The following is a 16,325-nucleotide window of genomic DNA, read 5'->3' as shown; positions in this document are numbered from 1 at the left end:
CATATGGACTGTGAAAAACTGGATATTATTTATGTTATTATAGAACAATAGTTGAGTTTTAAAAATAACCATTGATTTTTCTTTTTTATAAGTGTATGGGAGGGGAAAAACAATAATACAAAACGTTGGCCAAGTAAGTGTATAAACAAGAAAAATAAAGAACATTGAAAAGTGCATATGATTTTTTTTAACTGTTTTGTTAAAATGAAATACTTTCATTCTCAAATCAAATGGCCTCTGCTGTTCAGCTTAACTCTCTGGATGACTAGGGCATTTACTCATAGCCGGTCACCTTGACAGCATACTTCACATCAAAGTGAGAGAAAGCGTATGGACTTACGGATTCTTCAGACCTAGAGCATCAGCAGTACTAGAAAAATAACTTAAAATTCACATTTTTATAAAGTAACCATGTGTGTGTGAGAGAGAGAGAAAGAGAGAGAGAAAGAGGGGGGAGGGAGATTTGTGACACCTTGTGTATATTGAACAGGCAAGCATAAATAGGGGGACAGTTGCAGTAAGGTATATAATCATCATTCATAAGTATTTATTAGTATCACTTTAGTACTTGAATAATTAAGTTGAAATTTTGGTTTTTAAATAAGGATAGTAAAATGTCTCTGAACTCACTGTATAAATTCAGTGAATGAGGTAATTACAAAAAACAAAAAAACTTCCCCAAATATTAAGAAGAGAATCCTGTTTAGAGAATAGAGAAACATAGCAACAGTAGTAAAAATTAAAATCAGGGATCTTAGAAATACTAGCAGATTCTTAAGTGAAGATAAACATGAAAATGGATCATCATCAGGATATTAGTTAAAGTTCAATTCAGTGAATCCAATGTGGTTGACAGGAAGATGTGTCCAATTAGGAGATGATTTTGGACTTATGTATTTCTAATGATGGGTTTGTTTCTTGGAACTGGGCAAACTTCTAGGCATTAAAAGAATTCTTTCATTAAAAACAACTTTCATTTTACTTTGTAATCCCAAGATGATAATTTGGGGACCTATTAAAATCTGCAAGACATCTTTGCTCATGTATTTAGAAATAGATGAGCAAATTCATAATACAATAACTTAGTATATTATTAATTATTAGTATTAGAAGATTCCTCTTTTTTTTAATTAAAAGTAGCATATATCTTTTTATGGCTGCTTCTTCAAGAAAATTTATTATATTCTGTGCTAATTAAATCAAAGATCTGAAAATCTTTTTACAAATGTCAGCATTTTCTTTTCATCGCATTTGTTTCAATATTTTTGCAAAGTCATGTGGTTTGATTGAAATGGGAGAAATAATGTAGTTTATCTCTTCATTTACTTCATTTATCCTATTTTGGTATGAGTGTAATTGTGCTTTCTGCGCTCCCTTTCAACACCTTATTGATTCATGTAAATGTCTCTTTATAATAATACATTTTCATCTTCCTCTACTAAGAGTTTGACCAAGACTTAATGAGATAATTCATTTTGAATAACAGAGAGCATTGTGAGATTGTACACTTGTGTTTTAGTAATTTAAAAAAATACTCTTGTTAAAATCATTTTGGACACTCCCAACTTCTGGGGTAAACCAGAGACAGACATGTTGTTCAAGCTGGCATTTGGTGAAACTGCTCTTTTCTGTCATAGTGTCATGTTTGGTTTGGTTTGTTTTTTCCATCAAGTTCTTATGAACATTTTGAGGTTATTGAATTATTTGTGCATTTGTTTTTAATGTTTATTCCCTGTCCCCATTTTATTGTAAATTCCATAAGGTCATGAATCAATGTTTATGGACCATTGAATGCTGTGGGGGCTAAAAAAAATATTAATACTTTCCCTCCCACCTAGTTAGTATATAGATCAAGGAAGGGAGCAAAAAGAATCAGACACTGATCACAGTAAAGTAAGGAACTGGGTGTGACAATAAGCCTGCTTCTCCAGAAGGCGCAGCATCCACAGGCTTTTCAGGGACCGCTGCACCCTTTGACTTGGAACCTCATGCCCCAAACGGGCAGGAAGGACCTGTTACCAGGATACCGAGGGGAGAGGGTGCAAGAGCAGGGCAGTGCCTCTGCTGGGCCCACGGGCAGCAGGAGCCAAGATGGGGCCAAGGCGGAGGTCTCTAGCCTGGGAAAAGGGCTGGATTGGACAAAGGACACTGAACCCCACAAAGTCCAGGAACTAGATTGGTTAGGGGGAAGCCTCAGCACAAGCCCAAGAAGAATTAGGAAATTAATTGCTTAGTTGGTAAGAGTGCCTGGCCCTTCCCAACCCTGAGAGAGTATCATCGGAGCCTCGCGAAGGCCTCGGGCTGGTAACACGTGCTCCTGTGCGGTTAGTTTCCATGTTGACTCTCCGCCGCAGCTGTGGGCGCCCCGCAGCCCCGCAGCCCCAAGCCCGGGCCCAGGGCAGGCTCCCAGGGGCGCCTGGCATCCGCATGAACTCTGCAGGCTCCGGTGTGCGCCTGGGCGCAGCAGCGCAGGCGGGCTGGCAGCCGGGCGGGCACTGAGCTGTGTGCTGAGGCCTGACATGGACCCAAGCAGTGGCGCAGGTTTTCTGGACCCTGGTCCTCCGTCTGGGCGTGAGGAAGACAAGGCTGGACTTTTCTCACAGTGGGACGAATCTGACCACTGGACAAGATGAGACATGAGGGACCTGGTGCAGTCTTTTATTTCTATCCCAATTAATTTCACCACTACATCTCCTCTCACAAGCGGGTCCCCGAAATGCTTTTCTTGCGACTCAGTGGAAGGACTCTGTTTCCACCTGTATTTTTCAAACCACTTTGAAAATTAGTTTTTGGTTCACAATTTATTTTTTAATGATTGGAGGAGACATTGGGGTGGATATTTGGAACTTTGATTTTAATCTATTTCAAGAAACTTGCTGTGTGGCCCTGAAATTGTATTATATAAATACTTTTTATTAAATTTTATTTTAGGTGTGAAAATGTGTTTTAGTAACCTCAGTAGTATATTTTGTTGTTGAACGTAACAAATATATTTCAGTACTGTATGTGCTCTATGTCACTTCATGACTGTCTTCCTACATATATGTATAATCCTTGGTATAGCCTTTATCACCTGTTTCCTGTGATTTTTTTAAAATATGGTTTTGGAAGTCAGTTAATAAGGCTTTAGAAAATTAAGTGTGTGAGCTGCTTTTCTGCCTTTTGGAATATTTTTGTTGTTTCTGTTGTTGTTAGACAGGAGTTAAAAATCTATTCCCTCAAGCCCCGGTCGGGTAGAGCAGTTGGTTAGAGCATCATCCTGATACACCAAGGTTGCAGGTTCAACGCCGGGTTAGGCCACATACAGGAAAAAACCAATGAATGCAGAAATAAATGGAACAAGAAATCAATGTCTGTCTGTCTGTCTGTCTCTCCCTCTCTCTTTCTCTCTCTCTAAAGTTAGTACATTTAAATTAATAATTTTTTTTAAAAATATTCATTTAGAATACTTCTGGAGGCTTCCTCTCAAAGCTGGGGAGAGGTGAGAGTTCATTTCTGCCTAGCCCAACAGATTTTACTTTCACTCAAAACACCTTCACCAGTGTCCAGAATTATCCAATGTGCACTGTTTTTCACTGTAGGATTTATAGTTTCATTTTGGCTAGATGTTTTGTCATTCTGATTTTTTTTTTCTGCTTTGGAAAAAAAAAAATGTCATCAGTGTATATTTAAAAAAACGATCTGTCTACTCTTTTTGTTCCACGTTTTGAGTATTTGGCAAATATCTGGACTTCATAGGCTGAGAGGTTTGATTGGTTAATACATTCCTCATTTGCCAATATTACTGAATAGAGATTCACTGTCTTTAAAGCCAGGATTTACATTTAGTGTTAGTCAACTTCTTAATGAAAATTTGTTTGTTTGAAAATAATTCTAATGTTTTCCCTGGGCATAAAATAAAGAATAAACATTTCAACTTTTAAGCAGCATATTCAATTTACAAACTTATTCTTAACAGATACATTTTGCTGGAATGAATGTTAACTTTTGGCTGCTATGAACAGGTGAGAGAAAACAGAGTTGGTCAGCCTCTTTATGGTTAGGCCTATTATTCTAACCGCAGGTGCATTATATAGACGCAGTTCAACACTGATTGGACATATAAAGCTGTTTTAATGCTTGTGGGTAAGGGATTCATAAACACTGTTGTGTTTGTTTTTCAATGTTGAAGGTATTACCAAAGAAGTTATTTTACAAGGTTTCTCTCTTCTGTAGAAGATGTATGCTGCTAAATTAGAAAAGAATTGTCTTAACATTACTTTGCTTAAGGATAAAACAAAACAAAAGAAAATATAGGCCACAGAAAGCTCTTTATCCAATTAATTGTGTGTGCGTGTGCACGTGTGTGTGTGTTTGTGTCTGTGAAAGAGAGAGGAAGAAAAGAAAGGAAATAAACGTGTGTCTTTCATTAAATTTCCTGTATGTTTCTTCTGTTAAAGTCTGCATGACTACAGGTTTCTTTGGTTTCACAGTACAGATAACAAACTCTAAATTTGTTGATTTGCAATAAACAAAATTATATATTTATATACTGCAACAAAAGTATACTGACTACATTTGAAGATTAATGCCACATTTAAAAATTAAAGTAGTGATTTCCCATCTTAATGCAGATTTTCACGTAAAGACAATCTTCATATTAATTTTTTTGGTATAATATCAAAGTGTTAAAAAGGAATTCTTAAAATTCTCACAGTAGTAATAATATGTTGTTATGTTTTGTCCTATTAAAAAATAGTCCTTGCCGGGCAAAATAAATGGAATGTTGACTTTAACATTTCATATTCAGGAATTTGACTTCATTTCACTGAACTTTAAGATCATTGATAATTAGTGTGATTTTTCTCATAATTTCTCATTTATTTCCTGGAACAAGACCCCTTCTCTGTTGTCTCTGTCTGTGTGACTCATAAGGAGAATCTGCCTCTTATCTCTCACCTGCATGATTTCTTGTTCAAGCTTTCCATTCTTACCATTTTTGGCTAAGCTGCAGTTTCCTGGTATATGAAATGGGGATGGAAGTATTGCCAAGCTGTTATTGTTTAGAGTTTGAAATAAAATGAGACTTTTCAAGTACCAGCACATGGAAAGCACTTGATAAATGTTAGCAATTATCTTGGTCACATCACCCTAAATAGCTTATCACAATGTCTCCTGAATAGTTCCCAGGCTCTCTTGTCTTTCATTCTAATCTGTTTGAGCAATACATTGGCTAATGCTCTTAAAGATTAATTTTATATATATTATTATTGTGTTATATTATAATGTCATCTTCCACTGTCCTATATAATTGAGACTATATTCTGAATCTGATTTTAAGGCTCTAATCTCACTACTGTTTAGTTCTGTTTCTCATCTGCTCCTGATTCTCTATTGAATATATCTCTTTTTTTAAGCTCTATTGAGATTTAATTATTTTGTATAAATTTCAGGTGTACAGTGTGTTGATATGAAACACATATTGTGAAAGGATTACCACAGGATGGTTAGTTAATACTTCTATCACCTCACATAATTGCCAGTTTCATTGCTGAGAACATTTAAGATCTCTCCTAGCAACTTTCAACTATATAACACAGTATTGTTAACAATACTCACCATACTGTACATAAAATCCCCAGAACTTAGTCATCTTTTCACTGACTGTTTGCACCCTTTTACCAGCATCTCCCCATTTCCCTCAGACTCCTTTCCCGGCAGCCCCTTTTCTACTCTGTTTCTGTGAGTTTAGCTTTATTAAATTCTATATATAAGTGATACCATACAGTATTTGTTTTTCTCTGTCTGACTTATTTCACTTATAATGCCTTCAAGATCCATTCATGGTGCCACAAATGACAGATTTTCTTTTTTCCCATGACTGAATAATATTCCACTGCATACACAGGGTTGGGCAAAAGTAGGTTTACAGTTGTTAGTATGGAAAATAATACAATCATTATAAATAATAATACAAGACTGAATTCCGTGTTTTGCATACACATTTACTCTATCTATTTACCCACTGACAGACACTTAGGTGTTTCCAGATCTTGATTACTGAGAATAATGCTGCAGTGAACATGGGAGTGCAGATAGCTCTTCAGTCCTCACTCAGGAACTCTGAGTATAGCTTTCTTTGCTCAGAATTTCTGCCTGGATTATTCAGTCTCCTCTACTATATTCACATATTGTTGTATTTTTAAATGCCAGTTTAAATTTGCTTCCTTCAAGAAATCTCTCTTGAGTACCCAAACACATGTTTATCACTTCACTACTCTTTAATCTGGTCCACGTAATTCATTGTGCTTAGTGAGGTTTCAAAGCTTACATAGGTGTGTCATTCTCTGTCCAACTACAAGCTTCCAGGGTCCCATGGAGACACTCAGGAGGGTCCGATGCCCGCCTGCCCTCCCCTGTTCCAGAGTTTCACCCATCTGACCTTGTCATTACCCTGTAACCTTTTGGTTTCAGGATTAAGAATATCATCTCTTGGCTTTGGGGACTTTGCCACAGATGTTTTTAGTCAGGAGTCTCTAGATTGTTTTCCAGTTCTATTCATGAAGAATAAAATTCCTAAAACCCTGTCAAATTTCACATGCCACACTATATATAGATATATGCATGAAGGGACTCGTTACAGGAAAGCCAGTGATGTAACTCCAGCCCCAACCTCATGGCCTGAGGACCTGGGGGGCAGTGGTTTAAGTCCCAGTCTGAGCTCAAAGACCTGAGAAACAGAAACACCAATGTGGGAAGGCAGGAGGAGATGGAAATCTCAGCTCGAGCTGAGAGCAGATTCACAGTTTCTCTGCCTTTTTGTTCTCTTTGGGCCCTCAACAGTTTGGATAATGCCCACCCAGATTGATTAGTCTCCTGAAACAAATGCTAACCTTTTCCGAGATGCCATCACAGGCATGGCCAGAAATAGTGTGTTATCAGCTACCTGGGCAACTCTTGGTCCAGTCACGTTGACATGCAGTATTAACCATAACACATTAGTTTTTACCATTTTCTTGATTTTATATGATAACTCTGAAGATCTTTCTGACAATTTTGGAATTGCATTCTGTATGGAACTACTCTGAGATAATCCCCACTGTGGAGCAAATATGTAAAGAATGTCCACTCCTTGTGTTTACTGTCTCCCAGGGGGACATTGTAGATGATAGGTATGCATAAAATTGGCATATCTTTTCTATTTCTTTTGAATTATATAATTGTTTTTACTGGATTCTTGTTTATCTTGAAATTATAATTTTTATTCTTAAGAACATTTTGAACAAGTGTGGAGTTTTTGACATTTAGAAAACCATGGGGATAATTGTGTTATGTAAAATTTAAAACAGGTTTAGAAGTTTTATCCCTCATGAATATAATTGGAAGACAATGTGGAATATAATTTTATTAAATGTTGAAAAGTTATAACAAGTAGATATGAATTCATTTATTCAAATATGTGCAACTTTTTTTTTTTTAGGCAAAATTGTCTATGTGGACAATTTCACCTGAAGGCCACCACTTTGTATATGTATCCGCCAAAAGGGTAACTAATGTCAGTCTCATGCTGAGGCTCCATAAGTCAAAAGGATACCTGAGCAATAATTATTCTTATGCTATTCCATTCATTAGGACTTTTTTAACCTCTGTACTTTCAGAAATTCTAAATTTCATGTTTTTTTAACCTCAGAACATAATTGCTTTTTCAGTTTTAATTGTCATTGTGTTACATTTGATTAAATCCTAAAATATAATTTTAATTATATGTATTCTTTGTGAATTAAACTTGTTGAAATTGAGTTTATTAGAAGCTTACTCGTAGCAGATATACTTTTAAAGAAAGTACATGATAGGTTGATATTTCATTGGGTTTCCAATGTTATTTTTACTGCCAAATATTTTGGACTAGATTTTCAGAGCACATTTTAAAAGACTTGTATATATGTATTGGCATGTAAAATGGCATGGAGAAATACATGTATTTAAGAAAATTATGTTATAGGTTCTGTTCAGTCTTAAAACTGGGAATATTTACTTTCTGGCAGCATTTAAGTGATGAGGTATTTTTAAAAGGCATTAACAACAATTGCAGAGTAGCCCACTTCTAGATATGTAAGTGTCCCTCTCCATAATTAAGAAACTCCTTTAAAATATTAGTCTTAACTTACAAGTAGTTTAAATGTCTTTCTCTTACAAGGGACTAGATTTGTTTCATTTTTATTCTAAAGTTTTCAATTGTACCTTTCTTATGATCAGTGGAGAAAATGTTTTTAACACCCTCTTAGTAATCAGCTTTCAGTGCTGAAACTGATTTCATAAATATATATATATATATATATATATATATATATATACACACACACACACAGACATATATAATTAAATAAAAAAGATATTTTATATAATTAAAAATTTTTAAATTATGTATATATTCATAGTTATACTTAAACTAGTGGCCTAAATGATACTTAAGCAAACAGATGGTCATATTAGACTATCTGTATGGGAAATTCATAAAATTTTTCTTTTATTGATTTGTTACTTTTCAATATCTGTACAACAAATTCAAAGTTCACTTTTAAACATTTCTTCAGGCTTGGTTCAGGGCTATCTATATTAGTAATTTATTACCCCAAACTCAGTAGCTTAAAACAATAAACATTTATTATCCCCCAAGGTTTCTTTAGATTAGGAATGTGGGCGCAGTCTAGTCACTCTGGCTCAGTTACCCAAAGGAAGGCTCTGTGGTCAGTGGAGGCTCAGCTCCCAAGGCACTTCACTGGCCTGACTTGCAGATTCATGGCGGCTTTCGGGAGAGGGCGCGGGGCCTTGCTTGCATCTTGCTGGGGAGGTTTGAGTGTTTCCAAGACATGAGGACTGGCCTTGCACAAAGCGTGTGATCCAAGAGAGAGACTGAAGCTGCAACATCTTGTTAATGAACTGCTCTTAGACTTCACACACTCCCATCTCTACAACACTGTGTCCATGACAAGTGAGCCACTAAGTAAAGGTCACATTCAAGGGGAAAGGGAATAAAAATGGAAGACCATCCAAGAGCTGTGAACATGTTTTAAAACTGCCTAATGGACCTTCTTAATAAAATCCACACTCCCTCTCTAGTTTATCTTATCTATTGCTCTGTTTTAAGTACTACCTTGCAATTCTCAAATTTATAAAATCTCTCTTCTGAGTCATTGATCTGTATTCAACTTCTGTCCCAGTTGTGTTCATGGCTCTACCATCTAACCACGTGCTTGCTTATGCAAGAGACCTGGGAGTCATCCTTATCACGCTCTCTTTTACCCTCACGTTCAACCAATCATCAAATCATGTAATTTTTTGTTTCTAAACAGATCAAATATGTTCTCTGTTATTACCCATATAATGCAACTATCTTGTTTATACTGCACAAAATAGCCTTCTTATAAGCATATTTTAAAAATCCATGCCTTCAGTTTTTTTTTTTCCTCTAGTAGATTTAATTTTATTTAAATATACACAATTTGGTGTAAACAAAGTGTAAAGGTAAAGAAATGAAAAATAAATACAAATGCAGGCTGTTTTGCTAATGTTGTTATAATCACAACAAACAACCATAAGGCAGGTTAGAGGTTTCATTCTCTGCTAAATGGAGATTAAGCTGCAGCTTTTATTTTTTGAGTGAATCCTTGAGTATGTAGAACAATCCATGGATAAACCAGATTTGAACAGGGTATTGACAGCTTGATAGGTACAAGTGTTTGTAATAGCCCTTGACTATTTAAGTACCCTCCCCTCAAAGCACTGGCTGGCGGGTTAGTCTGTTTAGTCAAAATCTTCCTTGAATAGATACACAGTACCCTTCTCTGTGTTGTATATATGTATACACACACACACGCGTCCTGTGACTCCAACATTCCTTCCATAGCACTGATATTCCAGCTTCTGCATTCATGGTCTCCTTGATAGGCCTTCCCTAAAAGACTTCACATTATTACCATGGTTTTAGCCTATATTCTACTTCTGAGTTCTAGAATCATGAATCCAACCGAGGATTGAACATTTCTGAGTTTGAGTCTGACACCTTAAATTCAACGTGTTTAAAACTTAATTAATTATGCTGGGCTATGCCCTCATCCAGCTAACTGGCTGCTTGCCTCTTAGTTTGTGTTTAGTCTTTTATTTATTCTTACTGATACACTTTTTTCTAAAATCCCGTGTCTCAAGGAACAGTCCCTTCTTCAAAAGCTCCCCTCTAGTACCCTAGTGCTATCCTGGTTTCTGACTTCTGTCCTTGGGATACACGAAGAATCATTTGACTCCTATTTTGTCACCAGTTTTTAGCTTCTTGTCCCACCTCCACCCAATCACTAGACTGGTATCTTTAGTTATACCCAAATTTACCAGGATTTACCGTTATGAGTGAAGCAATACCAGCTGGCTTAACAGTAGAGAGAGCCCAAGGAGAGAGAAACAAAAACAAGAGGTTTCAGCAACAGAGAAGCTGAGGTCTCAGAAAAAGCAGAAAGAATGAAAGTGATTCGTGCTGAAACAAGTGAGGAAGAACAGGGAGCTGTTTCTCTTGTCTGAGCCCTGGTATCACTTTCTTTAGGCACATGTTTGACATGGAGCTTGGGCACTTGCTGAGGCTCTGGTCGTCTTTAGCAGGGAAGCTCAGTTTTATTCCTGTTCCCTTTGGCCCATGGTCACGGGTAGTTCCAAAATGCAGCATTCTACCAGAAGGCTAGCAGAGCTCACATCTAAAGTTTCTTCAGCTAACATGTATTACACACTGAATCAGTGACACTGTTACTTGTTATTAACTCATGGGGTAAAAATGGGAAAGAGCTCAAAAATATGCCTTCGTTGCCTCAAATTACTTTTTCGTTGCCATTTCCCGTTGCCCAGTGCAGTGTGACTCTGGTACAACATACAATAGACTGTTGCACTGACTGTCCTGCATTTGAATGGTTGACATTTTCATTTAGTCTTTTTCTTTAGAAACAAGTTTCTCCATTGTTAGCAATGATAACTAAATGGTAAAACAAAACAAAACTTACTCATTTCGCCTTCATTGTAATTTGCTTGCTGATTAAAGCATTTAGTAATATAATTAAAAGTAATTTAAATAGGTAATGAGATAATGTTATAGTTCCCAGTAATGCATTCCTTTAAACAAAGCATCCATCATTTAGCAGTGCAATTTATCACTGGGTCAGTGATACAAATACAATTATATGTTAAATGGTAGAAAGCACAGACAAATCAACTCCAGTTCTTTGTAAAAGTTCACCATACCCAAAACTTTAGAAAACTTCTTTTAGGGCCAAAAGAAATATATGGAAAATTTGGGTTTCCACATTCTAGTTGACTTTGTAACTGTCTAGTGTCTGATTCTAAGTTATATTTTTTACAGTTAAGACCCAAATTAAATATATGTTTAAGCACACGTTTTGATAAAAAATGACGTTTTAATTAACTGAATTGTCCATTTATAGTCAAACAAATGCTTTGCCTATTATATATGATTTGCTTATTTTCTTTGTTAAATTATCTTTTTTTTTTCACTTAAGTAAACAAAAGATAGCCAGATCATTTCAATGTTTGGGAGCAGTTTCAATGTGATTTTTTTTTTTAATGTTTATACCATAGTTGTAAGAAGCAAATTGTCTTTTAGCAAATCCTCAAATCTTTCCTGTAAACATTCTGGGAAATTCTGATTTCAAACACTTTTTATAAAAAATAAACTAACTACTATGATTCCATTTAAACTGATGGAAATCATGAAACTGGATTCCCAAATTAGAACATTTTTATTATTCAATGATGCCATTAATTAAAATACTAAATACATTAATGAAAATGACTTTATCCTTGAAAATAGACTCTTAATATTAAAAAGGATTTTATGTTTAAACAGTCATTTAATTTCTGAATGATAGGTAAACAAGGGCATTTTATTTGAGGCATGATAGAAATGTAGAAATGCACATTTCAGAAATTCAGTGTCTCTTTATTGTGAGAATACCTGTCAAAATGTTGTCTCAAGATCAAAATTTAAAAATAATGTTACCATCACTTCTAATTATGTTAACTCTCTTTGATGAATGCTCTGAATGTGGCAGATGACAGAGAGCAGGAGAGGGGGAGAGAGAGAGAGAGAGAGAGAGAGGAGAGAACAAACAAGATGTGAATGGCATCCAGAATGGAAATGAGTGTGCAGTGCTGCTTGAGAACTTTGAGTGGCCTGCTCAGAAGTTATACTGATGTCATTCTGTCACTCTGAATTTTGAAATGATAGGTATGGTTTCACACATCAAATCAATATTCTCTTTCAAGTGAAAACACTTATAGTAGTAAAATTTCTCTTTCCCTACTCCAACTTTTTTTTACTGCTTTGTTTCACTTCTTCCTTCTTTTCCTAGCACATTTTATGCTAAAGCAAAGAGCAACAAAACATGTTTTAATGGGTGTGCACATTAATGGGTTAAACTGTCAGTGCAGATTTATAGCTACCACATAAGTATCCCTAAAATTAATTCTCTTATGTGAAATCAACTCATTAGATTGTTGGTAAACAACTTAGAATTTCACTTACATACATTTTTAAATAAGACTTGTTGAGTTTTTATAATTAAACATTTGATTTTCTTCCAGTAATATACTGATTATGTTCACAGTCTTAGAGTAGGAAACTATAAAACTTGACATGAAAAGATAGATAGTTGGCTGTATAAAACAGAAATATATATGTTCAGGAAATGTAAAATCAAACAGCAAACTGGAAAAATATTTGCCACAAACATGAAGAATAAATTTTCAAATTTTTTTGCTATAGAAAGAACTTTTACAATGCTAACTATGGATAAATGTGAACAATCAATTCATAAATAAAGGAAATATGAAGAGTCAATAAACATATAAAAATATATTTTATTATATAAATAAAACAGTGAAAGTAAAAATAAGTATATTATATCATTCTTTGCCTATCACACTGGCAAAATTTAAAGGAATTGGGACTATGCTCTTTTGAAAAGTACTGCTGGTGGTAGTGTATGTTTTTATTAAATACTTTAGACATCTAGTTGTTGATATTTAACAAACTTGAAATATATTTCCCATTTGATCCGAAAAGTTTTATTTATAGAAATATACCATTAAATATATTTGCATAATTATACTTTTTACAAAATGTTATAGCTATGGTACACAATAAGTTAATACTTCTTTGTAGGATTATAACACAGAAACACTAGGATATTCCTATATGTCCATCAGAGTAAGACCGATGAAGTAATCTTTTCCATTTATATATAATGCAGCCATTAAATATGAGTGATATAATATAGAAATGAAAACATTTCCATCATATGTTGTTAAATTAATTAATAGAATAAATTAAAGTATGAAGTAATATGTGTTGTGTGATACAATCTTACTAAAATTTACTTGAGTAAAATAAAAAGGGGTGGGAGGAAATGTAATGTCTGTTTGTTTTTCTGGGGAATAGTCTAATAGGAAGGTTACCTCATTGTTAACTGGCTGCGTCTTGACATTTGGGAAAAGTTGTGGGGAGGGAGCTAAAGAAAAAATTTTTTTTAAATTTACATTTCATTTTCTTAAAGAACATTATTTCTTTAATTCAAAATATATAGATTATATTATTACTTAAAACTATATAATTTTACTTTAAAATTGAAATGAACTATTTTATTTAAGTATATATATGTCTGTCTATATGTATATGAAAACTCCAGAACAGTGCAATTCTTTGGTAATGGTTTCCATAAATGAACAAAATGCACACACAATACCCCTGAAGTTTATCTGAGAATCTTACTCAGTAAATAGGATACTTCTATATCGTCTTTATTTCACATACCAACCAAAGTTTTAGAAAATTCAGAGTACTTTTTTCCATGTATAAGAAAAAAAAATTGCTAGAAAGGTTTTTAAGAAATAATTGCTATTGTTAGGATAAAAAATACCTGTGAAGTTACTGAAATGATAGATATTCTATTTGGATTAAAATTGTGACTTGCACCAGCTTTATTCCTTGGCATTATTTTAATCCAAACACTGGAAAGTGACCACATTTACCTTCCCTTTGTCTGTATCGAAGGGGACTTACTGTGCTTCCTCCTGCCCGCAGCCTTCAGCCGCGCCCCCATCCCGATGGCGGTGGTCCGCAGGGAGCTGTCCTGCGAGAGCTACCCCATAGAGCTCCGCTGCCCGGGAACGGACGTCATCATGATCGAGAGTGCCAACTACGGGAGGACCGACGACAAAATATGCGACTCTGACCCCGCTCAGATGGAGAACATACGATGCTATCTGCCAGATGCCTATAAGATTATGTCTCAAAGGTATGATCCTTCTAATATTCTTTTCTCTGTGCACTTAATATAAACTCTCCACATGCATCTGTGTGGCATATTCAGTCTAGGTAAGAACATAAAAAGTATTGTGTTATTTTAGGATAATTTTAACTACTACTTCAGTATCAAACTATCACTCATATCACTGAAATGATAGTATTAGAATTGCAAATGGCATTTGGAAATCATTAGAATTTTTTAATGTTATTTATCATTTCATGGTCTACTGTATATTCTCTAGAAATGGGTTCATTAGGTGAGAAACTAAATATATTTTTTACAGTTACTAAGATGTTCAGGAATTACCAAAAAAATTACTTTACTACCAACAGTTATTTTCTATCAGTATAGAAAGAAGAGAATAATAATTAAATTAACAGGCAATTTTTATAACCATTAATCAAAATACAGTATAATGAAAGACTATTGATAAAGATTATTTGGCCTTGGAAACAAGGAAAGAAAATTATTTTAAAGTTAATAACTAGTATATAAGTTCATTCAATACATTCAAGCTTTCTAAAATGTTACTATATTCAAATAATATAAATTAAGGTACCATATAATATCACTGGATAAGAAAAGATCTTTAACTCAAAAGAGACTGGTCAATAGAGAGCCATACCTTAGAAAGTTTAAGTTAATTTTTGATAAATTAGCTAAATATTAAATATATTTTAAGTGTTTGTTTACTATATTAATGTGATCTTCAGAAATCAAAGAGGAAGCCATTCATTAAATAAATATAAGCCTTCATGCTATATGAGTACTTGGTCACAAAGTGATTTTTAAAGAATCAATCAATCATTTTATTTAGTGAATTTGTTCAGTGAATTTGTTGTTTTCTTTTTCTTTTAATTTATCTTTATTGTTGAAAGTATTACAAATGTCCCCTTTTTCCCCCATTGATCCCCTTTACCCTGTACCCCTGCCTGCAGGCCTTCACCCTACTATTGTCTGTGTCCATGGGTTATGCATATTATGTTAATCTCTCCCACCCACCTACCCACCTCTGCCTTTCCTCTGAGATTCATCAGTCTGTTCCATGCTTCCATGTCTCTGGATCTATTTTGTTCAATGGTTTATTTTGTTCATTAGATTCCAAATATGAGTCAGATCACGTGACACTCGTCTTTCTCTGCCTGGCTTATTTCACTTAGCATAATACTCTCCAGGTCCCACCATGCTGTCTCAAAGGGTAAGGGATCCTTCTTTTTTAAAGCTGCATAGTTTCCATTGGGTAAATGTCCGAGAAGGTGCTTGATATGATTTTAATCTTCTTGAACTTATAGAGACTTGTTTTGTGTCCTAACATGTGATCTGTCTTTGAGAATGTCCCATGTGCACTTGAGAATGTATATTCTGCAACTTTGTTCTATAAATGTCAATTAAATCTATCTGATCTAGTGTGTCGTTTAGAGTCACTGTTTCCTTGTTGATTTTTTTGTCTGGAAGATTTATCTGGTAAAGTCAGTGGAGTGTTACAGTCCCCTACTGTGATTGTATTGCTGTGGATCTCTCCTTAAAAGTCCTCCAAAAGTTGCTTTGCTCCCCCCCCCAGCCTATGTGAGTCTTTTGTTCTGAGGTGGGTCTGTTGTAGACAGCATATATTTGGGTCTTGTTTTCTTATCCATTCAGCTACCCTATGTCTTTTGATTGGGACATTTGATCCATTTATATTTAAAGGTATTATTGATAGGTACTTATCTATTGCCATTTTATTTCTTTATGCCTATGTTTCTCATTCTCTCTATTTCAACTTCTTATTACAGCAGTCCCTTTAACATTTCTTGCAATGCTTGTTTGGTGGTGATAAATTCCTTTAGTCTTTTTTTGTCTGGGAAGCTCTGTATTTCACCATCTATTTTGAATGATAGCCTTGCTGGATAGAGTAGTCTTGGTTTCAGATCCTTGCTTTTCATTACCTTTAATACTTAATGCCACTCCCTTCTGGCCTAAAGAGTTTCTTATGAGAAGTCAGCTGAC

The 16,325-nt window shown here is 34.8% G+C and overlaps 1 protein-coding gene across 7 annotated transcripts in view; it reads left to right on the top strand.

Moving 5' to 3' along the window:
• The window catches only part of ADGRL3 (adhesion G protein-coupled receptor L3), a 697,726-nt gene that overhangs the window by 318,759 nt on the left and 362,642 nt on the right, over nt 1-16,325 (top strand). For all 7 annotated transcript variants that reach the window (XM_087827196.1, XM_087827189.1, XM_087827185.1 and 4 more), the window contains one exon: nt 14,114-14,327. In XM_087827196.1, the coding sequence (XP_087683322.1) occupies nt 14,114-14,327 (214 nt within the window). The remainder of the gene's footprint in view (nt 1-14,113; nt 14,328-16,325) is intronic.

The sequence above is a fragment of the Miniopterus natalensis genome, chromosome 1 (genome assembly GCF_054644295.1).
Source record: "Miniopterus natalensis isolate mMinNat1 chromosome 1, mMinNat1.hap1, whole genome shotgun sequence".
Taxonomy (NCBI): domain Eukaryota; kingdom Metazoa; phylum Chordata; class Mammalia; order Chiroptera; family Miniopteridae; genus Miniopterus; species Miniopterus natalensis.
Note: the sequence above shows the minus strand (reverse complement) of the source record. Positions and strands in the feature narration are given on the sequence as shown.